Source organism: Lactuca virosa, chromosome 4 (assembly GCF_052849685.1).
Source record: "Lactuca virosa cultivar CGN04683 chromosome 4, Lactuca_virosa_CGN04683_v6, whole genome shotgun sequence".
NCBI classification, from domain to species: domain Eukaryota; kingdom Viridiplantae; phylum Streptophyta; class Magnoliopsida; order Asterales; family Asteraceae; genus Lactuca; species Lactuca virosa.
The window spans coordinates 412,572,565-412,599,831 of record NC_136429.1 but is presented as its reverse complement, the minus strand read 5'-3'; the positions used below and the strand labels follow the sequence as shown (position 1 = coordinate 412,599,831).

At 40.6% G+C, this 27,267-nt stretch overlaps 1 protein-coding gene across 1 annotated transcript; it reads left to right on the top strand.

Annotated features, from left to right (window-relative positions):
* Positions 1 to 18,932: 18,932 nt before the first annotated feature.
* Positions 18,933 to 21,707, top strand: LOC145106536 (uncharacterized). Its single transcript, XM_079043493.1, has 3 exons — positions 18,933 to 19,288; positions 20,015 to 20,534; positions 21,039 to 21,707. Exons 1-3 carry the CDS (start codon positions 18,933 to 18,935, stop codon positions 21,705 to 21,707), a joined length of 1,545 nt encoding a protein of 514 aa, XP_078899619.1.
* The last annotated feature ends 5,560 nt before the right edge of the window (positions 21,708 to 27,267 follow it).

Sequence of the window (27,267 nt, the reverse complement as noted above, 5' to 3'; positions counted from 1 at the left end):
CGAAGACATTGCTTGCCAAGTTTGGTATGATGGGAGATTCAAAAGTGAAGGTTCCTATGGCGTTCGACACTAAGCTCACTCCTTCACTTGACAAACCGGCTGCTGACATGACTCTTTATCGTCAGATGATTGGGTCTCTAATGTATCTCACTGCTAGTCGGCCAGATATAATGTTCTCTGTTTGTTATTGTGCCAGGTTTCAAGCAAATCCACGCGAACCTCACCTGTTGGCTGTAAAGAACATCTTTCGGTATCTAAAACGAACTACGTCTCTCGGGTTGTGGTACCCAGCCAAATCAGGGTTCTTTGTCCAAGCATTCTCAGATGCTGATCTTGGGGGATGTGGACTAGACCGAAAGAGCACCACTAGAGGATGTCAATTTCTAGACGGCAAACTCGTAAGTTGGCAATCGAAGAAACAAACATGTGTTTCTCTCTCCACAGCCGAAGCAGAATACATTGTCGCAACATCATGCACATCTCAGGTCATCTGGATACAAAGTCAACTTTGTGACTTCGGCCTGAACATGAAGAAAATCCCACTATATTGCGACTCTGAGAGTGCAATTAGGATTTGTCACAACCCAGTGCAACACTCTAAGACGAAACACATAGCACTGAGGTATCATTTTATCAAAGATCATGTGGAAGATGGTAACGTTGAAATTCATTTTGTAAGAACCACTGATCAATTGGCTGACATCTTCACTAAGGCATTGCCTTAAGCAAGTTTTAACAAAATCTTACACGGCTTAGGAATGATGGAAGCTGAATCCGTTCCAAAATCTCCAACGCTTCAATAAAAGTTCGAACCGAAATAGAGCGAACGTTCGGTCCATTTCTGGTTCGGTCCATTTCGGGTTCGGTTCTTTTTGGGTTTGGTCCATTTCGGGTTCGGTTCTTTTGGGAACCGAAATGCACCGAACGCTCGGTCCATTTCGGGTTCGGCTTCACCAGGCTCCTTTCGCTTCTAATGTCTTATGGTTTCGGTTGTATAAATTTCTTCAATGTTTTATAAAATCCAAAAATATTTTTTTTCTCTTTTTAATTCTTTTTCAGAAAATTTTTCAAAATCCAAAAATATTTTTTTTCTTTCTTTCTGTTTTTAATTCTTTTTCAGACAATTTAATAAAATCCAAAAACATTTCTTTCTGTTTTTAATTTTTTTTTTCAGAATGCTTCATAAAATCCAAAAATATTTTTATATTTCTTTTCATGCTTTCTGTACAAGCTTTCTATCTCTGACGGGGCTGGGGCAGGTATCAATCTCACTCTATGTATTAGCTAAGTGTCCCTAGAAGCATGTTGCTGTATGTTGACCAAAGCCTCAAACGATTTTGAGTAAAGCCTTAATGACTCGATATATACAAATCTTGTCTCACCAATCAGGCTGTTAAATTTACTCTAATCTTGAGCTGCCTTACTCTTCTCAAATTGAGTCAAGAGTTTTTCTGCTTTGTCCATCTTTTATAGCAGAGGCACATTCGGTTTTCTTACCCACCTCATTTTTCTCCATCACGATTCGCTTCATATTTTGTAACCCTTGAGACTCTCAGAAATAACCACTGAGGTTTATGGTTACACAATTTCTGTGTTGATGATCTTTAATTCGACCACCACGAATTAAGTGAATCCCAAAATTCAACTCCCATAATGAATTAACGGTACAGTGGAAATCTCAAATTTTCTTTTTGCGAGATCTTTATGAAATTGTTTTTCACCATGACTATTTCTTCCAAAAGGGTCCAGTTTTTATTTTTTTTCTCTTGAGATTTCCAGTCATAAAATGTCAACAAGTCACTGATTATGTTTCCCACCTACTTGTTTAACCGGCCAAATTGGTCTCACAAGTACTTCGTTCTGTTTCGATCTTATATCAAGTATCGAATTCATGAATTAAAGCAAAAGCCACCCTTAATAGCTTTACTTAAAAAGATGCCTTTCAATGCTTCTTAACAAGTACTTGATCGTTATTTCACGGGAATCCACACAAGCACTTTGAAGTCTCTCTTGACTTTGAAGGAAGAGATTCATGCCCGGGATCAATAGTTTTATGTCTTAACAGGACATCACAGATTCCCACAAATTGTTTGCTTTATTTCATTCTAATTTGCACCCTTATGCACACACGTTTTATTTCACATGAGATCTTGTTCGGTTCTTAATAAGTTAATGCAGATGGTTTCCCGAAATTAAAAAGGGCTGGTTTGGTGTAATGCTTCTGGGTTATTATAGTAATCGCGTTTTATTGAAGATTGATCCGATGACTCAGCAGGAAGGTTAAACGGCTAGCGATTTGAATTAAGAAAAAGTTAAAAGGCGCCAGTATTTGAATTGGTCAGCATGCGTCATTTCTACTTTATCGGGGATGCAAGCTGTCAAAATCACGCCTTTTCAGCAGCCGTTTCCAAGATTTTAGCAATCATCACATACGATTTTTCTCTTTCTTAGATCGTATATAAGGGCATCCTTCAGTGTGACTGTTCCTTACCACACTTCAATTCTCTAGAGCAAAAGCAGACGATCGATTTATTACTGTTCATCATCTTCCTCGACACGCTTCGTCAATGGCAGAATCATCTTTAGTTCAGGAAACCTCAGCACGGTCCACTCTTCTTGCAATCAAGCCAAATCAGAACCTGCTGATCGATCTCTCTCCTTTTCTCTACGATACATACATGTATCAAGTGGTGGAATGTCTGAAATATTCCCTACTCGCTAAAGCCCTAACCACCGTCGAAGTTGTTCCAATGTCCTCTCTCTCTCAAATCTACTCCACGGCAACATATGACAAAGGGGCAGATAAAATCTTCTTCGATGTTCTTAACCAAAAAGCTTCAATCTCTAAGAATCGCTTTTGCACTCTTCTAGGGCTTCCATATGAAGACTCCATGGTTAATCCTGATTCTATTGCCACAGGTCAACTTTTCTCAATGTTCTACAACATGGGTTATACTGAAACCCTAACGACTGTGACAAGGTTCAAAAAGTGATGCCTTCCTCCTCAGTGGAATGGCCTCTTCACTCTACTATTCAAAGGGCTTTCTGAACGAAGTGCTGGGTCAGATGGTGCAAGTAAGTCCTTCATGTCTATTCTTTATGGTGTGTACCATGGTCTTAATCTGGATTATGGAACGGATCTATGGCTTCAAGTTATTCAGAGTTTATCATCTTCTTCTCGCCACACCGAAATCTCTTGTGCCAGGTTCTGGACTGTTATTACTAAGTGGATAATGGATAGGTTTCATGTTCCTATCATGGCAGACTCCATGCTCTCTTCAATTGCTACGTTTCATACTACCAACATCATTGTTACTCACGCTTCAAGATTTGGTTTCATTGGGTCCATTCCTGAGTCGATGTATGCCTTTGTGCCTCTTTCAAGCAAGATCATTCAAGAATACAAGAAGCTTCCCTCCTATGGTCCAAGGGAACTCACTGCTGCCTTGGTAAAATCAATAGAAGACGCAGACATCCCTGCGAAAAGAGGCAAAAAGCCAGAAGTAAAAAAGGGGGATAAGGGGGGCCAAGTCTCAAAAGTTCAAACCCCTAGGAAACGAAAGTCGGAGAAAGCAGCGCCAGCTCAGCCCAAAGCGAAGAAAGCCAAGAAACCTACTCGCCGGCTAATTCTCCAATCCTCCAGTGATTCTGATTCTGAGTATGTGCCTCCTAACCAACAACCAAAAGTTATTCCAAGTGATTCTGAAAGCAAAAGCTCTGAGGATGCAGGTTCGGTTCGTGGTGATACACCACCACGTTCGCCTACACATGAGGTACCCGTTCGGTCCCAACCACCTTCTCCTCCACCAGTTTCTGTTCCTGTTTCCATCCCTCCACTTTTTCCAATCACTACATCTCAACCATCTTCTACTATTCCCATTCCTATACCCATCTTTACTGAGTCTACTACCACCACCACTGGAGTTCGAACCAACGTATCTGATACGGGGGCTCGTTCTTCAGTACCCGAACCTCCTGTCACTACCGAACCTCTAGTTACTACCGAACCTCCTTTCACTGCCGAAACCTCATCACCTGCCCCATCTACCGAAACTAACACTGTACTTGGCGGTGAGGACTTGGAGTTTGATTCCACTTAGTTCAGTCCCTACCGTGTCCAAAGTGATGATGAAGAAGATACTCCTGTAACCAAGCGCCATCTCAAGGCTGTTACTGAAAAGCTTGATCAGCTGCTTTCCTCCTCCTCCACTGGTGCTTATTCTGACGCTGCTCTCAAAGCCTTGTTCTCTTCGGTTGTAAAAGAACATGATGCTTCTCTCTCTGCTGCAGCAAAGGCCATTGATGCCTCTACCTCCCAGTGCCAAAAGGCCTTGCTTTCTGTTGAGGCCTCAACTAAAGAATGCAAGGAAGCGACCGAAAAAGTCGAAAAACTAATTTCTGAGGCTCACTTATTTCTAGACTCATTGCAGGCTGCCGCTCAAAAGAACTCTCAGACAGTCAATGCCTCGGTTGATAATCTCCAGCGTTCCCTCGAAACCGAAGAACCAATCTTGAAGTCGCTCGAAAGGCCATTGAAGCTGCCAACGAAAAGCTTCATTCAAATGTTAATGAGCGTCTGACTCAACTGGAAGCAGAACTTGCTGTGGAGAATCGGATCATGGATGAGCTTGACAAATGCACTTCTCAGCTCAAAATTCAAAATCTTAAGCTTCGTACTGCAACAACCGAGCTTAACGATTTAAAATCTGAAAGGGAAGTGATTCGAAGCTCCGTGGGTGACGTCCATTCAATTCTATTACATCTTCTTGATGCCCACGACTCTATTCTGACCATTTCCATTCGCCGCCACTTAGCTGAGAAACTCAGGCCTGCGTTGGAAATCCTTAGTCGGATAGAGGGTGTTTCGGTGACCTCTGTCCAGCCGAAACAAGGGGGAGATAAAGAAAAAGAAAAGGAAACAGTTCATACTCAACCTCCTCCCGAACCCAAATCAACAGCTGCACCGAAGGATAATGTAGCTTCGGGCAGCAAAAGGGATAAAAAGAAAAAGAAGATTGGAGAAGAAGATGATGATGATGATGTTGAAGGTACTTTCAGTGCTGATCCCACTAAGCCTTTTCAGAAAACAAAACCGACCGATAAGGAGCTTGAAGAAAAGCTTATGAGGGAATCGATAAGGCTTGAAAAAGAGCAAAAACAAAAGGAGCTCTTGGAGAAAAAGAAGTCAATCTTTCCTGAATGGACCATTACTTCGCTCCAGAGAGAAGCTATAGATGAACCGAGTACTCATTGGCTCGAACCTGTAATGTTGTTCAGTCTTGAAAACTCGAAGGACGATCAATTTGATATGCCAATCACTCGAAAGACATTTATCTTTCATTGCTTCAACTCCACTGTTGCCATTCCCTCTCCGGACCCGAAGGTAGATAGGGATCTGTTGGAGTTTTATCTGGAATTGGCTCAGCCACAGTACTTGACTTGGAGCTCACAGAAAATTACTACTGTCAAGGTGCTGAAGCCTTATTCAGCCGGAAAATTTGTCAACGTCAAATTCAAAGTGACCCGAGGCTCTGAAGGCTCGGTTCATAACTTTTCCCTGGCTGATCTACCGAACCTTAACCCTCACGACTGGATACTCCTCAACAACATTTTGCTGTCCAATCCTCAGGAGTATCAGCCGATTATAGACCATATCAAGCGAATGCTTGTTTGCTACATTCATGAAGTAGCGAAGATGGACCAAGAAATTGCATCTGCCATTCACAAGCGACCAACGATCAAACCCTCTGGCAGGATTGGCAATGTGAATGTTATGGTCAAAGGTAAAATCGACCCCCAATTTCATTCAGTGATGTTCATCAGGGGTGAAAAGCAAAAGTGTGTCTTCTCTCTTTGTGATAAGCACCTGTTCTCAACTGCTTGCTTGGAGCCTATTCTGGAGATTATTCACCGGTGCAATCAGAACTCTGCAGCTGACAAGAAGTTGTTTACTGACATGTTACGCTGGTACATTCAGTTTCGGCAGACACTTCTTGCTATCATTCCTCGGCTGTTTAAAGTTGTGAAGACAGGGAAGACTACTCAACCGAAATAATCTCTCGCCTCATTTGACGCAAAGGGGGAGATTGTTGGGTTAAATAAGTATTGCGTCATGGGCTCGGTCCTTAGCCCAGTTTTTGATGGGTTTTGAGCATTCTAACACTTCCTAAGTGTACATGCAACCCTAATAACCTTGGATCTATGTTTGTCTAATAATCATGCAAAGTTGAATTCCAAGGTTATATTCCTATCTAGCATACATGGGGAACATTTTTAACTTGAATGAAAGATAGAATAACTTACCTTGTTGTTGATTATGATCCTTGAAACCTTGTGAGCCTAGCACCCCAAGTGTGATGCCTCAAATGCTTCACACAACACCAAATGCAAAGGAGTAAACTTTGAGAGAATCTTACACTTGCAAAATCGGCTCTAGCCCTCTTGTTTCTTAGTGTCCCTATTTTGGTGGAGAATGGGTTTCTTATATAGTGTTGACACATCTAGGGTTACACCATGTAAACCCTAATGTGTCATGACTCTTCATTTCCATGACCCATGGGTTTGTAACTCCCATGGAGCATCCATGGAGCATCCTATGGGTGGAACCCAACTTGATAATCCATGGAGCCTCTTAGCCCACTATATAAGATATGGAAGATTTACATAATCTACCCATATATTTAATTAGTTATCTTTTGATCAGTTAATTAATTCTAAATTAATTCTTGATCAAACTAATTAAATAATATTATTAATATATTAGAACTTATAATATATTAATAAACCATAAGTGTTATTTCTCTCATTTTAGTTTATCCAATTGCATGGTGCCATGCAACTCAAATGGACCATGCCGGGTCGGGTGAAGTACATACCAGAAATAGTTATGGACTTAGACACCTTATCCAACAGTCTCCCACTTAGATAAGTCTAATAGCTATAACTGCAATACTTCAGGAACCGATCGGCAATCGTAGCTCTTTCAAGGTCTCTCGGAACTGAGAAGATGATGATACGCCATTTAAGATAAGTGATCATATAATCCTCTGTTCTAGATATCAGCCGGACAAATACATGGAACAATGTCTTAGTACATAGGTCAAAACAAAATCATCGAGGGGCCCAGATATCAGCTTCTAATCCAAGAAGGAACAGATAAACTTCGACTCATATGTTTGTTCTACCACTCATTGAATTATACACAAAAGCACGTTTTATAACATCGAGTTACCAATGCGTTAACATACAATCAATGCATAACCAACTCATAAGTAACAAATCATATCTCTAGGTTTGAAGACTTATATGATATTACCGTCTCACGATCACTCGAGATAAATTCCATGAAGTGATTCCACTGAGCGTGAGTTGAGTCCAATGCTCAGAACTTATGAGCACTCATGAGTGTTGTAGCCATGTCCAACAACTTAGACCTCTGCAACCAATCATGACAGTCTTGATTCATACCTACTTCCGAAATATGACCGACTGTGGAGGTTCGAATAATATGATATACCAAACATAATTATTCTGGAAGTCAAAACATGCAAAAGAAATATAGTAAACGATCGACAAGAGATAGCAACACTTTACTCATAAATAAAACACATTTTATTCATCATCTAATGTCAATTACACTTTACAAATTTCAAGGTTATCTAACTACTAAATCTAATATCATCGTTCAGCCTTATGCTCCGAGCATGCTGGAGATGCTTAACCCGAGTCAGTCCTTTCGTGAGGGGATCTGCTGGGTTCTCATCCGATGATACCCTCTTTGCCACGAGGATTCCTTCTTCTATTCGATGTCTAATGAAGTGATATTTTCTGTCAATGTGTCAAGATCTCCCGTGATCCCTTGGTTCCTTGGCTAAGGCAACTGCACTTTCACTATCACAGAAAATTTCCATTGGCTCTTTAATAGCTGGTACAACTCCAAGGTCTCCAATGAAGTTCTTCAGCCATATCGCCTCATTTGCTGCCTCGCTAGCTGCTATATACTCTGATTCGCAAGTTGAATCAGCCACTGTCTCTTGCTTGGAACTCTTCCAAGAAATTGCTCCTCCATTTAAGGTAAAGACCCAGCCTGACTGAGAGAGGAAATTATCCCTATCAGTCTGAAAGCTAGCATCACTATACCCTACAACTCTCAAGTCTTCACTACCACCGAGGGTAAGGACCCAGTCCTTAGTCATCCGTAGGTACTTGAGGATATTCCTTACCGCAGTCCAGTGTGCCTTGTCAGGGTTCCCCTGATACCTGCTAACCATGCTCAAAGCAAAGGCTACATCAGGTCGAGTACACGTCATAGCATACATGATCGATCCTACAGCCGAAGCATAAGGTATTCGACTCATTTCTGCTATCTCAGCCTCAATACTAGGGCTTTGTGTCTTACTCAATCTGGCATTACTCTGGATGGGTAACTCACCTTTCTTGGAGTCCTGCATGCCGAATCTCTTCAACACCTTATCCAAGTAAGTACTCTGACTAGGTCCAGTTCGTCTTTTACTCCGGTCTCTCAAGATCCTTATCCCTAGAATATAGGCAGCTTCTCCTAGGTCCTTCATAGAGAAACACTTCCCAAGCCAGGACTTAAGTGCCTGCAGAGTTGGGATGTCATTTCCTATGAGTAGTATGTCATCCACATACAATACCAAAAAGCTACCTATACTCCCACTAGCCTTGACATATACACAAGATTCATCTTTACTCCTAGAAAAGCCAAATTCTTTGACTTTCTCATCAAAGCAAAGATTCCATCTGCGAGGTGCTTGCTTTAACCCATAAATGGATTTCTCAAGCTTACACACTCTATTAGGGTACTCTGTATTGACAAAACCCTCTGGCTGACTCATGTAAACATCCTCAGCCAACTTTCCATTAAGGAAAGCGGTTTTGACATCCATTTGCCATATTTCATAGTCATGAAATGCAGTTATGGCTAACAGAACCCTAATAGACTTAATCTTGGCCACTGGAGAAAAGGTCTCATCATAATCAACTCCCGGAGTTTGTGAGAAACCTTTTGCAACCAGTCGTGCCTTATAAGTGTGTACATTACCATCCATGTCGGTCTTCTTGTTCAAGATCCATTTTCACCCTATAGTCTTACGACCTGGTACATTCTCAACCAAGTTCCAAACTTTATTGTCATACATGGACTGTATCTCGCTGTCCATTGCCTCTTTCCACTTGGCTGACTCAGGGCCTGCCATGGCTTCCGCGTAACTATTAGGTTCATCCAGACCTATCAGTGTCTCATCACTGATAAGTGTATCACCTTCCGCAGCAATATGGAATCCATAGTAATGCTCAGGTGCATTCCTAACCCTTGTGGAACGCCTCAGAGGTACAGACTTGTCAATTGGCTCAACAGGAGTTTCCTCCTCAAGTTGAGTGCTAGGGTTTGAAGTTCCTTCACCACTTGACTCTTGAATTTCTTCAAGGTCAACTTGCCTCCCACTGTCTCCTTGCCTTATGAACTCTCTCTCTCGAAAGAAAGCCCTCCTAGCTACAAAGACCACATTCTCACTAGGTCTGTAGAAGAGGTAACCAAAGGATTTCTGTGGGTAGCCGATGAAAATACACCTCTCACTTCGAGGTTCGAGCTTATCATGAGTCTCGCGTCTCACGAAAGCCTCGCAACCCCAAATCTTAATGTGGTCTAGTTTGGGTACTTTACCAGTCCACATCTCATGAGGAGTTTTGGCAACTTTCTTTGTGGGAAATAGATTAAGGATATGGGCGGCAGTCTCTAAGGCATACCCCCAAAATGAGATTGGTAGCAAAGCTCGACTCATCATGGAACGAACCATATCCAACAAGGTTCGATTACGCCTCTCAGCTACACCATTCAACTGCGGTGTCCTGGGAGGTGTCAATTGTGAGACAATCCCACATTCCCTAAGATAGTCGAGGAACTCTGAACTAAGATACTCACCGCCTCGATCGGATCGAAGCATCTTAATGTTCCTGCCGAATTGATTCTCGACTTCCTGTTTAAACTCTTTAAACCTCTCAAAAGTCTCTGACTTATGCCTGATTAAGTAGACATATCCATATCTACTGCAATCATCAGTAGTCAAATAATAACGATTAGCATCCCTCGTGGCACGTTTGAAGGGCCCACACACATCCGTGTGTATAAGATCCAACAAACCTTCACCCCTCTCACAAGAACCTGTGAAGGGTGACTTTGTCATTTTTCCAAGTAAGCATGATTCGCAACTATCATCTGACTTTAGGTCAAATGACTCCAAGACTCCATCCTTTTGGAGTTGGCCTATGTGTTTCTTGCTTATATGTCCAAGACGACAATGCCATAATGATGCTTTATCCAAGTTATTATCATTAACAGAATCAATACACAATACATTATTTCCTAAGTTATCAACCACTGGTACAGTTTCATACACACCATCACAAGGTAATGCTTTAAAATAAAGAACATTATTAAAGAAAGCATTAATCGAACCAACTTCATTATCAAATGAAAAGGTGAAACCTTGTTTATACAATGCATGAAAGGAAATAGTATTTCTTGCCATTTCTGGCGAATAACAACATTTATTCAAATCTAAACTAAACCCACTACTTAGCAATAAAGTATAAACTCCAATCTTGGTGACAGGTAAAGCTTTCCTATTCCCCATGATTAAGTTTATTCTTCCATGCTCCACATTCTCACTTCTTCTTAGTCCCTGCAAATCAGAACATATATGAATACCACAACCTGTATCAAGGACCCAAGAGTTAGAATGGGGTGAGTTATTAGATAAGATAGTGTAAATACCTGCATGGTTGGGTTTAACTTTCCCATCCTTCACATCTTGCTGGTACTTTGGGCAGTTTCGCTTCCAATGTGACTTTTCATGGCAATAGAAGCATTCAGCCTCTTTAGGGTCAGAAGAAGGAGTGACAAAACCTTTCTTGGTTCCACTTGAAGAAGAGCCATCAAGGGTCCTAGCCTTGGTACCCTTCGAAGAGCTCTTCCTCTTCTTCCCTCTACCTTTCCCGATTGCCAAAACCGGGGCGGAGTTTGGAGTAGGAGTGTTAACAACCGACTTACCCTTAAGACCTGTTTCTGCGGTCTTGAGGAGTCCCTGAAGTTTGCTGAGTGTGACCTCTTCCTTATTCATGTGATATGTCATGCGGAATTGATCATAGCACGATGGTAAGGAGTGCAAAATGATATCTATTGCAAGCTCCTCAGGGAAGTTCACATTAAGCTTCTGCAACCGATCCACATACCTTTGCATTTTCTGCATGTGGCTCGTGACGGATTCCCCGTCCTTCATCATGGTTGTTATGATAGAGCATATGATTTCATACCTCTCCTATCGTGTACTTTGATGGTATCTTTCCATCAGATCTTGGTGCATTTCAAAAGGGTAGAAGTCCTCATAGGACTTTTGGAGTTCCGCTGTCATGGTGGCCAACATGATGCATGCCACTTTTGTAGCATCCCTTTCATGTGCCCGGAAGTCAGCGATCTCCTGGGGAGTTGCAGTGGTCTCATCAATCTCCTTAAGCTCCTTGTCAAGGACATATTCTTTGTCCTCGTAGCGGGTAATCATCCTGATGTTTCTGATCCATTTATTGAAGTTGGATCCATCAAAAGTGACTTTCCCACACAAGTTCATAAGGGTAAAGGAGCCATTAGGATTAGAGCCAGAAGCAGCATTGTTTGAAGACATCTGAAAGAAGAGGACAATATTAGTTTAGATATTAAGAGAGTCCTTAATAAAACACCCAAATGTAATATTAAGGCTAGGATCCAATCACAATATATTATAACTTAGAAGAGGTATGCCGTAATCCAAGCTATAACATATTTGAAAGGTAGGTGAATGACGATTCACCAATTTCCACCATGAAAAACAAGATATAAATATTAGGTTTTTAATTGGTTCTTAGAAATTCCTAGATTCTTTTGAGATTCAATGAACTTTTCAAAGGCATGTTTCAATCTCGAGTGTGCCCTCCAAGTTTTGTGACTGGGATACCGAGGATCACAAAACGAGGTGTGAAGTAACCATGCAAATCACTTGGTACCCTCAAGGTTTATCACTCAATCGATGTGCCGGTAAACCACACACGCTCCACCGATGCTATGGTAAACCTTAAGTCACCCTTTACCTACCTTGTTAAGTCCAAGTTAGTGTGCCGGTTAACCACATACGCTCCACCAACGACTTAAACAAAGTGTAAAGTGTAATTTCATGGATTAGCACCTTATTCACATTTTCCTAAAGTAACTAAGATTGGGAATTTAATAAAAGCATTTAGTTACTTTATAATATTCATCATACTTTTAATGAGAATTTATAAGTCCTTGTCCTACCCGTTCGGCTAACGACCCTCCACCGATCAAGGAAGCGGTGGGTGAGAGTGGACACCCATTAAGTTGCCATTTTATAGGCAACAACCTTATACCCCCCCTTATAGACCGGCTTCGTGAATGAGGCGTACTAGCGGTAAGACGACTTGACGTTATACATATATATATATATTAGTAACTTATAATATTATAAAGTATAAGGGTTGAATTTTAACTTTTAAAATTCTAAGGGTTGGAACTAAAGTTTTAATCAAGACTTTACATGTTCCAAAACTTGAGGGCAAGTTTTGTAAACTTCCAAAACTTTTCATTTCTTATAACTTATGAATTAATTGAGTAATAAAAATGAAGACTCTTCATTTTTATAGCTCTTGTGTTCTTTTAATGGCCTTAATAAAAGTGAGACTTTTGGTTTTCCATAACTTGAGGACAAGTTATGGACTCCATTAAAACACATTATGATCATGAATTAAACTACCATGAAGGTTACAAACAATTCCTATGATCATCTAATCTTCATAAGTTCAAGAACATGAATATGAACACTTTCAAGAATCAAAAATTACACTTAAAAAAACTTGTAATTTTAATAATTGCCATTGTAAATGGATTAGCATAAACATTACACCATCTAAAACAAGCTTTAAAACATCAAAACAGTTTAGGGTAATGTTTCTAGTCCATTTCCAGCAACAAATGTGCAAACTTTCATACGAGCAGAAAACAGAAAAACGATTTTTTTTCAAGCTGTTTGCACACAAAAAAAAACAACAAACAAACCTAGGCTCTGATACCACTGATGGGTTTTGAGCATTCTAACACTTCCTAAGTGTACATGCAACCCTAATAACCTTGGATCTATGTTTGTCTAATAATCATGCAAAGTTGAATTCCAAGGTTATATTCCTATCTAGCATACATGGGGAACATTTTTAACTTGAATGAAAGATAGAATAACTTACCTTGTTGTTGATTATGATCCTTGAAACCTTGTGAGCCTAGCACCCCAAGTGTGATGCCTCAAATGCTTCACACAACACCAAATGCAAAGGAGTAAACTTTGAGAGAATCTTACACTTGCAAAATCGGCTCTAGCCCTCTTGTTTCTTAGTGTCCCTATTTTGGTGGAGAATGGGTTTCTTATATAGTGTTGACACATCTAGGGTTACACCATGTAAACCCTAATGTGTCATGACTCTTCATTTCCATGACCCATGGGTTTGTAACTCCCATGGAGCATCCTATGGGTGGAACCCAACTTGATAATCCATGGAGCCTCTTAGCCCACTATATAAGATATGGAAGATTTACATAATCTACCCATATATTTAATTAGTTATCTTTTGATCACTTAATTAATTCTAAATTCATTCTTGATCAAACTAATTAAATAATATTATTAATATATTAGAACTTATAATATATTAATAAACCATAAGTGTTATTTCTCTCATTTTAGTTTATCCAATTGCATGGTGCCATGCAACCCAAATGGACCATGCCGGGTCGGGTCAAGTACATACCAGAAATAGTTATGGACTTAGACACCTTATCCAACAGTTTTGATATCCGATTTGGGCCTGTCCAACCGTGATTGTTTGTCTAGGGTTTAGTATTTAAGGTGCATGCATGCAGCCTTAGTGATCGGTGAATTGATTATTGTTTTGATTTTGTACTACAAATCCTAGCTCGCCTCTACAGCGGAAGTTCTTTGTCGAGCTCTACTGAGGCGTGACTACATTTGAATCATTAAGCATTATTTGATTCTATATCTTGGTTATTGTGTTTGTTTTGCTTATTTTGTTTTACCTGTTGAAAGATCTAATCGATCTAAGAGTTTTTCAACTCAACAGGACTAACCAATGCTCCAGCAGAATTCATGGATTTAATGAACAGGGTTTGTAATCTGTTTCTTGATATATCTGTGATAGTTTTCGTAGATGACATTCTGATTTACTCGAAAAGCCAAGAGGAGCATGGCAGACACTTGCGAGAAGTGTTAGAAGTCTTGAAGAAGGAGAAGTTGTATGCTAAGTTCTCCAAGTGTGATTTTTGGATTCGAGAAGTCCAATTCTTGGGTCACGTGGTCAACCAAGAAGGGATAATGGTTGACCCAGCGAAGATTGAAGCTGTAACGAAGTGGGAGCAACTGAAAAGTCCCACGGAGATCCGAAGCTTTTTAGGATTAGCCGGATATTAGCGAAGGTTTATCCAAGGCTTTTCTTCGATCGCCAGTCCATTAACAGCTTTAACCCACAAAGGAGCTACTTATACCTGGAGTGATAAACACAAAGAAGCATTCGAGTTGCTAAAGAAGAAGCTATGTCAGGCACCGATTCTATCTCTACCCAACAGAGTTGAAGACTTCGCTGTTTATAGCGATGCGTCTGGTGTTGGGTTGGGTTGTGTTTTGACCCAAAGAGAAAAGGTGATAGCATATGCGTCTCGACAGCTGAAAGAGCATGAAAAGAACTACCCCACTCATGATTTGGAGTTGGCAGCAGTAGTTTTCGCTCTAAAGATATGGAGGCATTACCTCTATGGCACGAAGTACAAATTTTTCACTGATCATAAGAGTCTTCAATATCTCTTTAATCAGAAGGAATTAAATATGAGGCCACGACGCTGGCTAGAGTTACTTAAGGACTACGACTGTGAGATACTTTACCACTCCAGTAAGGCTAATGTTGTCGCTGATGCTCTCAGTCGGAAAGTCAATCTTTAAAGAAAAAGGCCAAGAGCGTTGAGAATAGAAGTTGTCTCGCCAATTGTGGAGAGTATAAAGAAAGCTCAAGAAGAAGCTTTAGAGAAGAATGACCGAAAGGAGGAACGTTTGGGCAAAACGTTAGTTTTCGGTATAAACAAACACGGACTAAAGGTATTCCAAGATCGGATTTGGGTACCTAAGTCCGGAGGAATAGGAGACCTTCTGATGGAAGAAGCTCACAAAATCGTGTACTCGATTCATCCTGGCCGCACTAAAATATATAGGGACCTGAAACCCTATTACTGGTGGCCGACGATGAAGCTTGATATTGCAAAGTATGTGGCCGAGTGTGTGCCCTGTGTGAGAGTTAAGACACAACATCAGAAACCATATGGGAGTTTAGAACCTTTATTTGTACCTATGGGTAAATGGGAAGACATTGTTATGGATTTTGTCACTAAACTTCCCAGAACGAAGAACGGTCACGACATGATTTGGGTGGTCATGGATCGCTTCACTAAGAGTACGCATTTCATAGCAGCCAATGAGAAATGGTCTATGGATAAGCTTGCGAATTATTACGTGAAGGAAATTGTGAGGCTTCACGGTGTCCCGCTAACGATTATATCTGATCGTGATAGCCGTTTTACCTCAAGGTTTTGGAAAAGTCTACAAGAGGAATTGGGTACCAAGTTGTGTTTGAGTACAACTTACCATCCACAGACTGATGGTCAGAGCGAACGAACGATACAAACACTTGAAGATATGCTGAGAGCATGTACCCTGGAATTCCAAGGTAACTAGGATGAACATTTACCTTTGGTAGAATTTTCCTACAATAATAGTTTCCACTCGAGCATAAAGATGGCACCTTATCAAGCTTTGTACGGACAGAAGTGTCGTATGCCGTCTTGTTGGCTTGAGGCGGGAGAAAAGCTGTTTATGGGACTTAAGATAGTCCATCAAACCGCTGAAAAGTTGAAAGTGATTAGGGAGAGAATGTTAGCATCTCAGGATCGTCAAAAGAGATATGCTGACAAAAAGCGAAGACCCATGACTTTTGAAGTTGGAGATTCGGTTTTGCTTAAAGTCTCGCCTTGGAAGGGACTTATAATATTTGGTAAAAGGGGAAAGTTAAGCCCAAGGTTCATTGGACCGTTTAAAGTTCTTCAGAGGATTGGGAACCAAGCTTACAAGCTAGAACTACTAGAAGAACTGAATGGTATTCATAGCACTTTTCATGTGTGTTATCTGAGGAAGTTCACGGGAGAAGTTCCTGACATAATTTCAATTTCTGAGTTAAGGATTGATGAAAATAAGAGGTTAATTGAAGAACCAGATGCAATCGTTGACCGTAAGACTAAGAAGTTGCGACAAAAGATGGTTGAATTAGTGCTTGTCCATTGGAAACATACGAATGGGCCAAATCTCACCTGGGAGACGGAGAGTGGCATGATGAGTCGCTATCCGCATTTGTTTGTTGATGTGTGATTACGGGGACGGAATCATCCTAAGGGTGAGAGAATTGTAACGCCCGTGTTTCTAGACTAGGCATTAATGTTGATGTAATAGTCTATGTTAACCTTTGTAACTCGTTTTGACATAATAGAAATGTATTATTTGAGTATTATGTGTTTTATGCTTAATTAATGTGACTTAAATGAATTAAGGATAAAATAAGCTTTAAAATAAAATGATTAGATAAACCCGATATCGATACATGAAGACGTAGTGGTCGTGACAAGGATTCCGAATATATAAAGAATGCCGAAATCCGAGTTATAACGAAGAAGTTATGACGTGTCGAAGTTTCGCGACAGAGCCGGTACGACACTGTGTGACGTAAATAGCGAATTTACGATAGAGCGATATATAGCCTTAGTGATCTAAACGAAAGTCGTAGGATACGTTAAACCGAGAGAGTGCATGAAAAGAACGTCTAAATCTAACTTCGTATGAGGAAGTTAGGATTTTATAAGTTTCAGCTTAGTAGTATGCAGCCCAAAGTGCGCAGATGAGATCGAGTGATTTCTAGCCGAAACAGTCTAAACGAGAATTAAAGATCTCTTCTATAGTAGTGCAATGGTGAAAGGACTGACGAAAACGGACGTCAGATGAAGAAGTTATGAATTTATAACGGATTTTTCCTGTCCCGACCTACTAAAAATAATATAATAAAAATAAAGTCAAAATTAGCCGACGGAGTTTAAACGAGAGTTGTAGAGCATAATCTCACCTATGCGTGCATTTAAAGAGCGTCCAAAATGGAGCTCGTATGCGAGAGTTATGAATTTATGAAGTTCAAGGCACGCATACCGAAGGGGAACTCCCCGCGTTCAAATAGGGAACACCCCGCGTTCGTTGCTAGGCCTCGGATTGGCCACGTCGATGTTGACTGAATTGGATAAGGGATCAGAACCAAACCCCCGCTCCTACGCGCAGCGTTCGGAGGAACGCCCAGCGTTCAGGGAACGCGCTGCGTTCCTAGCTGCAACGCGCTGCGTTCGAGAGGCAGACCCATCCTATAAATAGGATGCAAGACCTCCGGGTTTTGTTGCTCAATTTCTTTCCGTTCACCCCTAAACTTTCTTTCAACGTGCAAGATATACCCCCAAAGCCCCGATATCAATCCCGACACCTGAAGCAAGTCCCGAAGCCCCGAAGATCCCAAGAAGAAAAGAGTTTCAAGCCGAAGCTCTGCCTGCGAGAAGCCCAGTGTGTGAAGATATCCCGGTATCATCAAAGAATTACTACTTGAAGAGACGTAGTGTTGTCCGATAATCATCTTATCAAGTGAGACTATATTCCATTTCTTCTAACACATAGATATGAAGTATGTCCTATAGAATATGTGCTATGTGTGTGTGTGTGTGTGTGTGTGTGTGTGTGTATATATATATATATATATATATATATATATATATATATATATATATATATATATATATATATGTTATCTGTTTATTTGGAATGTGTATTGAATGAATATCTTATCAAGTTTTTAAGCTGTATATGAACGTATGTTTATATATTTTTATCTACAAAAATGTTGGGTTAGAACATGGGTAGATAGTTGACGTGTGATAAAATGATGAGAGGCCTCGCTGTTGTTGTTGATTCAGTCATCTAGCGGAGTTTAGATGACGACCACAGACTTTTCTAGACAGTCTAGTGGAACGCCGGCAGGCTTGCCACCTGTAGGTGTTACTGAACTTGGGTGTTCATTTGCTGTACTCCATCCCCCTCATGGTTGCCTTATTTGACATATATTGATAGGAAACCCCCGAAGCATGTGTTGTCGCCCTGATGAAAATCCTTAGGATAGGTCCCTTGTGATAGTTGTTTTAGGGACGTAAAGTGAGGATAACGGGAATGGGTAATCGGGTTTTTGTTGGTTGATTAAATTAATATAATTATTTATTGTGGGTTGAAAACCCTATATGCTCACCAGGCTCCCCAAGCCTGACCCACTCAGTTTCCTTTGTATTACATGTAGTGGCGCAAGAGCATAAGTTGGAGGACTTATCAAGTTATTTTGGATTATAGACCTGTAGTTGTAAATAACTGTTGTAAGGTCTATTTTGTACTATTTATGCTTTTGGTCTGTATCGGAACATGACATCCCGAGTTTTATTATATAATGAAAATACATTTCTGTAAGAAATGCTTTGATAAACTTTATTTTAGCATATTGTGTTTTGGGAACAAATTCTGCAACTCTTTTAATCAAAGGATTAATCTGAAATTATTCTAAAAGCATAAATTAAATCGGTCTTTTCTGGCCGTGAATTTGGGGATGTCACAAAAACTAACCAACTGATTATGCAGTGCAAGGAGGACCATGAAGAAGAATGGTTAATCGATAGTGCCTGCTCCTTGCACATGACTGGAAGGTTAGAATACCTTCGTGACTTCAAGCCAACCAGTGGTGGAAGACACGTCACCTTCGGGAACAACGTAAACATGACAATCAGAGGTTATGGGGTGTTGACTACGAGCAACTTATCAATTCAAGGAGTTGCTTACGTAGATGGTCTTAAACACAACTTGATCAGTGTGGGTCAATTGTGTAAAGCTGGTTATCGGGTTGAGTTCGATAGTGAGTTTTGCTACATCATGACAAATGACAGAAACATGTGCTTGATCAAGTCCAAAGCCGAAGGGACAATATATCCATTGGATGTCTCTTTTTTATCATCAAACCGCAGTTGTCTTTCTTTTCAAAACCATTGTCTGAAGTGAGTTGGTTGTGGCATCGATAGCTTGCACATCTCAACTTCAGATACAACAACTTTGTAAATGGAGAGTTAGTTCGAGGACTACCAATTCTGAAGTTTAATAAAGACACTTTGTACCCAACATGTGAATGTGGTAAACAAACGAAGGGAAGCCATGCTCTGATTGTTGATTCTTCAATTGTTGAACCTCTACAGCTCCTTCATATAGACCTCTGCGGTCCATCAACTGTAGCCAGTATTCATCACAAGAAATATATTCTAGTCATAGTTGATGATTTCTCTCGTTTCACTTAGGTCTTATTTTTAAGACTAAAGTCAGATACACCACAGAACATCAGTAACTTCGTCAAGGAGATAGCGCTTCATATCAAACTACCATTCATACGAATAATAAGTGATAATGGCACAGAGTTTACTAATAAACTCTTGAATAGCTTTTTAGTTTCCAAGGGAATCAGCCACAACTACTCACCACCTTACACACTACAACAAAACGGAGTAGTGGAGAGAAGGAATAGAAAATTGGTCGAAGCAGCTAGATTGATGCTTAACTTTTCTAACTTACCACTCTACTTCTGGACAGAAGCAGTGGCAATTACATGCTTTTTTCAGAATTGATACATTGTTTGCAAAAGCCTCAACAAGACTCTTATGAGGGATTAAACAATCGAAAACCCAATGTACGATTCTTTCAAAAAAAATTTGAAGGTGTTTTGTGGTTAACAGCAAGGACCACCTTTACAGGTTTGCACCAAAGTCTGATGAAGGCATCTTCCTGGGTTATTCAACCAACAAGGTTGCATACAGGGTTCTTATATGGCGTACAAGACTAATAGTCGAAAACTTTGATGCTAAATTCGATGACTATTATGTCTGCAACATTGCTCCGTCAACAGAAACAAAGTTCATCCTAAAAAGTGATATCCCAACCTCCTCGGGTCCATTAAACATAGTTGAAGTTAACTACGATGACCTCTTTCATCCCGTGGAGACATCACATCTTCCAGAAAATTTGGTGTCTCTGGTAGCACAACAACAACATGCAGAATTATCTGGACCAACTCTTTACGAAGGAACTCCAGTCAACACTTCCACCTTGTCGGTTAAGGGGGAAAATTCAACTCCTTTAGAAGTCACAACCATCGAGGTTCCAGTACTTGATGATGCTGCTACAGTACCTACCTGCAAAATAACCAATCAATTAAATGTTTCTGAAGACTTTGAGGATGAAGAAGTTGATACCGAAGTGGATACAAGGATTATCAATCACTCGTCGGTCTAGGGGGAACCTCCATCAGTGGTTCAGGGGGAACCATCATCTGTTCAGGGGGAACTCCCATCTTCAGTCCAGGGAGAACTTCCATCAATATCTATAGGACCAATTCCAACAGTCTAAGATTCATTTGTGGGTTGCTCTCAAACCGAGGGGGAACTACCTTCTTCAAATAGACCTGAAGACTCCTCTGAGGTAGAGGATATTCCTTCAAGTGCAGCCGCAGACTATCAGCAATCTTGTTTACATATTTGGACGAAAAATCACACACTAGGTCAAATCATCGGCAACCCTTCTTCAGGTATTCAAACTCATTCCTCTTCTGATTTAAATAACCATTGTCATTATGAAGCATTCATGTCATCGGTTGAGCCCAGAACAACAAAAGAAGCATTTCTGGAGCTCGATTGGATCATTGAAATGCAAGAGGAATTGGCTGAATTTGAATGAAACAATGTTTGGAAATTCGTACAAAAGCCAAAAGGTCACACTGTTGTCGATACCAGATGGGTTTACAAGAACAAGTTTGATAAATCCAGTGTGTTGGTACGAAACAAAGTACGGTTAGTTGCAAAGGGGTACAGTCAACTTAAGGGTGTTGTCTACGACGAAACATATGCACCAGTTGCAAGGATGGAAGCCATACGTATTTTCTTAGCGTATGCAGCTCATAAAAACATCAAGTTCCATCAAATGGATGTGAAGAGTACTTTCGTTAATGGCGAACTGAAAGAGGAAGTGTATCTACAACAACCTCCCGGCTTTGAAAGCTTAGAATTTGCAAATCACTGTTACAGGATGGAGAGAGCGGTCTACGGGTTAAAGCAAGCACCTAGAGCTCGGTGTGAGACTCTTTTTGAGTTTCTTGTCACCTCAGGTTACAAAAGAGCTGTGATAGATCCCACTGTGTTTAGACAAGAAAATGACAAACATTTGATGCTTGTTCAAATCTATGTGGATGATATCATCTTCAGTTCAACGAATCAGAGAATGGTGCATGATTTTGCAAAGCTCATGACCAAGAAGTTTCAGAGGAGCATAAATATAGATATTAACTTCTTTCTAGGTCTTCAGGTTAAACAAGTGTTGAAACAAAGTTCAATTAGTATCGTTAGATTCTATCCAGGCAAACAATTAAGAACGTAATTATGAACACGAGAATGGCTTTGAATATGTCGTATGATTAATGCTTCAACACCTCAGAAGAGCTCGATTAAGAACTTCGACTGTAGAGGTGTTTAGGGTTACAAAACAATAAATGTAATAATCAACAGCGTATAATGCATACATGTATGCATACTTATACTATAACCCTACTAGATAATCACAGATGGACAGGCCCAATCCGGATACAAAACATAAAGCCCATGACACAACATAATTAGACTCAACAGTCTCCCCCTTTCCGTCAATGGTGCCGAAAGCTCATTTTGGTTGAGCTGCAGAAGACTTCTTTATGGTTTTGAACACCTTCGGTATGATGGCCAAAAGATGAAAGCGAAACGTAATATACCACCGAAGCATGTCCGTGAAGTTCTTCTTATCTGCTTCTGAGTTCTGCTTGCACCGATGAATGATGTTGATAATATGCTCCAAGCATTCTGTTGAAAACAGATGTTTATCAACAAGGGCAAACAGAAATTTTATTTGCTTCGCCTTTTGTAAACATCACAGTGAGATGCGTGGAATCGATTTGGCCTATCTTCATTTTATTCATATCCCCTGGTTTCGGTGTAGGCTTGACCTTCGGCTTCTTGTTCAAGATCGTCGCTATCTCCTGATCCATAGCAGCAACCTCATGGATGTAGGAGGCCAACATTCTCTTCAAGTGCTCTAGAATCGGCTCGTATTCTTTCGGATTGGTGAGCAAAATGTTAAACAGTAGAATCCAATCATGAGGATTTAGATTTGGAAGGTCTGCCAAGGAAATCATCGACACCGATTTTGCTGATCCTCGTGTGATTTTGAAATTGACATTTATAAATTTCCCAGCAGGCGAAGGCTTGAGTACCTTGACAGTGATAATCTTCTGTGCACTCCATGTCAAGTATTGCGGTTGACCATACTTCAGATAGAAGTCAATAAGCTCACGATCAACCTTTGGATGAGGGAAAGGAACTTCAACAGTCGAGTCAAAGCAGTGAAATGTGAATGCCTTTCTTGTTATTGGCATGTCGAACTGCGAGTCCTTAGAGTTGTCACAGTCAAATGAAGCAACAGGTTCCAACCAGTAAACATTTGGAAACTCTATAGCCTCATTGATCAGTTTCTCTTTCGTCCAAAGGGGAAACAAGGCCTTTTTGCAAGTTACGGCTTCTTCATCTTCCTTGTTCCTCCTTTCCCTCTCCTCAGCCTCCTTCGCAACCTTTAGAGTTTCATCCAACTCTCTGTCTCTCTTCTTTCTTTTGAGAGCCTCAGCAATGGTTTCTTCAACATCATCATCACTATCATCTTCAATCTCCTTCTGCTTAGCTTGACAACCAGAACCCGAAGCTACATTACCCTTGGGTTCGGTTGTGATTTTGACTTTTGGTTTCGGTTGGGCAGATTCAGTTTCTGTTTTCACAGTGACCTTCGGTTGAGCACCGTCTCCCCTTGTTTTGGAGGGATGAATCGCTCCGAAACACCCTTCATCTCATGTAACAATGCAAGGGCAGGAATAAGTTTTGTAGTGAGATGATTCCTGATCGTCAAAGTAAGGATTGGATCATGAGCACCAAGGAGGTTGGTCAGCATGTCCTTAGCATCCCCAACACAGCTACGAAAGACAGCCCTTTGAGTCTTCAACAAAGAAATTTCTTTTTCTGCTTGGTCGAGCTGCACCTTCTGGACTTCAATTGTGGATCCTTGGCGTGCAAGATCTTCTTTCAGAGCACTTTCTTTTGCTAAATCAGCATGAAGGGATTCCAGCCGAGTAGACACAGAACTGATAAGTGAAGTGTTCTCTGCTTGGATGGAAGAACGAACAGCCTCAAACTTCGATTGCTCTTCTTGAAGAGATTTAGAGAATGAATCCACAGAAGTTTTCACCTTGGCGGCATTTGTATCAGCATGCTCCTTGAGCGACTCGAGAAATATCTGAGTTGTATGTACAATATCTGCAACATCAGCAGTAGCCTTTTGACATGAAGAAGTAGACTCATTTACAGCCTTAGTGGATTTGTCAATGGACTCTGTGTATTGCTCAAGAGCAGTGTCCAAAAAGGCTTTCATCACAACACCACTATAGGACTTGCTGTCATCAAGCAATTTATCCAGTTTCTCATGAATGCTCTGTAAGTGTTGGCTTGTGATTGGAGTGTCATCATCCTCATCAGTAGGAAGCCTATAGGGACTGAAGTATGTAGAATCATACTCATCATTAGCTCCACCGAGAGTGGTACCGGAATCAGTTGAGTTGGTGGGTGAAAGAGGTTTAGTCATGACTGGAGGTTCGGTTTCAGTAGTTGCCCCCGTATCAGATACGTTGACTCCTACTGTTGGTTCAGGAATAGTAGTGGTAGTGGATTGGGAAATTATAGGAGGTGGTAAGGGAGTTGTAGAAACAGAAGTAGAAGTAACTGGTGGAGGTGGTGGTATAGAAGTTGTTGATTGAGAGGTAGTGAAAGGTGGAATAGGAGTAACCGAAACTGGAACAGTCTGTTTCGGTGATGGAGGTGGGGTAGGAATTTTGTCATGAATGGGTTTGGTTGGAGTTGGGGATCGGGGAGGAGTATTACCTCTCGGTGATGTATGATGAATTTCCTCTTCTTCATTCTCCTTATCACTTTCTGAACTGGGAGGAGCAGGACTCTTGGATCTCTTCGCCATCTTTTTAATCTTCTTTGGCTTAGAAGAATCTCCTTTATCAGACTTTCGCTTCTTTGACTTAGGAGGCTTAGACTTATCCTCCTCTGTTGTTTCCTTCTTGGTAGAAGCCCGTTTCCCTCGGTTTCTAGGCTTGTCCACAGCATCCAGGGCAGCCTGCTGTTCAGGAGATAGGACTCTCGGTTTCATAGGAGTAAGCTTGGGTAATCAGCCATAACATGACTCTCGGCTGTGACACATCGATACATAGACTCAGGAATAGAGCTATTATGAGGAAACTTTGTTGGATCAGAAATGATGATCTTCTTGGTGTGAAACGTAGCAATTGATGCAAGCAGGGCATCCTTCATGACTGGAATTTTCAAAGAATTAATTGCCCTTCGTGTAATAAGGGTCCAGAAGCGACCACACGAAATTTCTGAATGCCTCATAGAAGTATTGAGGCTCTGCACCACTTGGGACCAGATGATCGACCCATAGTCGAGATTGATACCATTGTAAAGACTGTATCGAAGGGTTAGAAAACCCTTGCTGGTGCCATCATATCCACCACTCCTCTCCGCCAAACTCTTAATAAGAAGAGTAAGCAAACCATTCCACTGAGACGGTAAACACGACTTCTTGACCTTTGTAACTGTGGTGAGCACATCCGTATAACCCATCTCGTAGAGCATCGAGAACAATTGAGTAGTAGTGATGAAGTCTGGTGAGATGATAGATGAATCCACAGCAAGATGCAACAACGAACAAAATCTCCCTTTTAAAATAGAAGCCTTTTTAGAATGGATTTGAAAGAAGATTTGTTCCTTGTTCTTGTCATATGTGGCCGTAGAGTAAACCTGAGATAGAAGAGACATCGGACTGGCTTCTACCTTTGTTAGGGCTACAACCAGCGGTGAATACTTCAAACATTCAACCACTTGCAACATATATGAATCGTACAGAAACGGGTTGAGTTCAATGATCATATTCTGATTTAGCTTAATCGAGAGCAATGTTGATGAAGCAGTTTGATCTTGAACTGAGGAAGAAGTCGCCATTGTTGATCGAAGGAAGAAGATGAACAGTTGGAAATCGCCGTGTATATAGAGGGAGTTTTGTTGCTGGTAAAAGACAAATAAGATGAAAAACCCTTTATATACCGTTGCCAGCAGAGAGAAATAATCTCCATAATAATGACGCGGTCACGAATACGTCACCTGGAAAAGCGCGATGTGACAGGTTGGTTATACCCATGTATACGTCAGCACGCGTGGGTTTAGGGACTTTTCAAATTCACGAGCCCAAAATCTTATCCTCAATCGTCGTTTGAAATTCAACGTCGTTCCAAAATTCAGGACAACCCCTGAATCTCCAATAGATGAACATAAATCAAACCAATTAGTAACCAGAAAGTGGGAAAATGAAATTTTCCGTGCAATAGGGTGACAAAAGATAGAGAAATAAAGCAAAATGTGTATAGGATGTGAGTGATGTCAATTAGAAGACATAAAGCATATGATTCCGGGCAAGAATCGCTTCCTTCAAAGTCAAGAGAGACTTGAAGTGCTTGTTTGGTTTCCCGAAAAGTACGATCAAGTGTTTGTTGAGAAACATTGAAAGGCTTCTTTTAATTGTTAGGCTAAGGGTACCTTATCTTCAACCGAACATCGAGTCTTAACATAAGACCGAACGTTGGAAGAAGTACTTGTGAGACCGATGTGGTCTGTTGAACAAGTAGGTTGGATATAGGTTATAGTGAGTAAAGAGGTAGTAGAAATCCACAAAAAAAAACTGGATCTTTTTGGGAAGAAAGGCCTTGGTATTAGACCATTTCATAAAAGACCACTCAAAAATAAAAGGGATTTCAATAGGTACACAGTAAGATCTTGAATATAACAATTCACCGTCAATTCATGGTAGGTATTGGACTTTGGCTTTCACTCAGCACGTGGTATACGTATCTAAGATCACAAACACAGATTTTATGCAACCATAAACCTCAGTGGTAAGGACCGAGAGTCTCAAGGGTTACAGTGGTGAATCGAAAGTTGATGGAGAAAATAAGGAGGGTGGATTTAAAGAACCGAAAGTACCTCTGCTAAATAAATTTGACAAAGCAGAAAAACTCTTAACTCAACTGAGAAGAGTAAGGTAGCTCTTGACTTGAATTAATTGAAACAGCCTGATTGGGAAGAAACGATAGGTATAGATCGAATCATTAAGGCCCAACTCAAAGTCATAGAGGCTTTGGTCAACATGCAGCAGCATGCTTCTAGGGACCCTTAACTAGTTCATATAAGAATAATCATACCTGCCTCAGCTCCAAATTCTGTTGTACTAGTATACGTGTAACCTATAAAAGAACAAGAAAACCAACACACCACACAAACAAAACAAGAAAAAATATTTTTGGATTTTTGAAGTTTTCTGAAAAACAATAAAAACATAAAGAGAAAATATTTTTGGATTTTTGTAGTTTTCTGAAAAATAATAAAAACAGAAAGAGAAAATAAAGAAGCAAAAAACACACTTTAAAAGAAATTGAGATAAAAGAATATACAAAATATACAACCGAAACCTTCCCTCAAATGAGCGAAGCGAAATAGACCGAGCGTTCGGTTCATTTCGGTTCCTTAAAATTCCAGAGCCGAAATAGACCGAGCGGTCGGTTCATTTCGGTTCCCGAAAATTATGGAGCCGAAATAGACCGAGCGTTCGCTCCATTTCGCTTGTCTAATTTTTAGTGAGATATTTGAGGATTTAGTACCGACTCTGCTTCCATCATTCCCAGGCCTTGTAAAATTTTATTGAAGCTTGCTTCAGGTAAGGCTTTAGTGAATATGTCAGCCAATTGATCAGACGATCGAACAAAATGCACTTCCACGTTCCTGTCTTCTACATGATCCTTGATGAAATG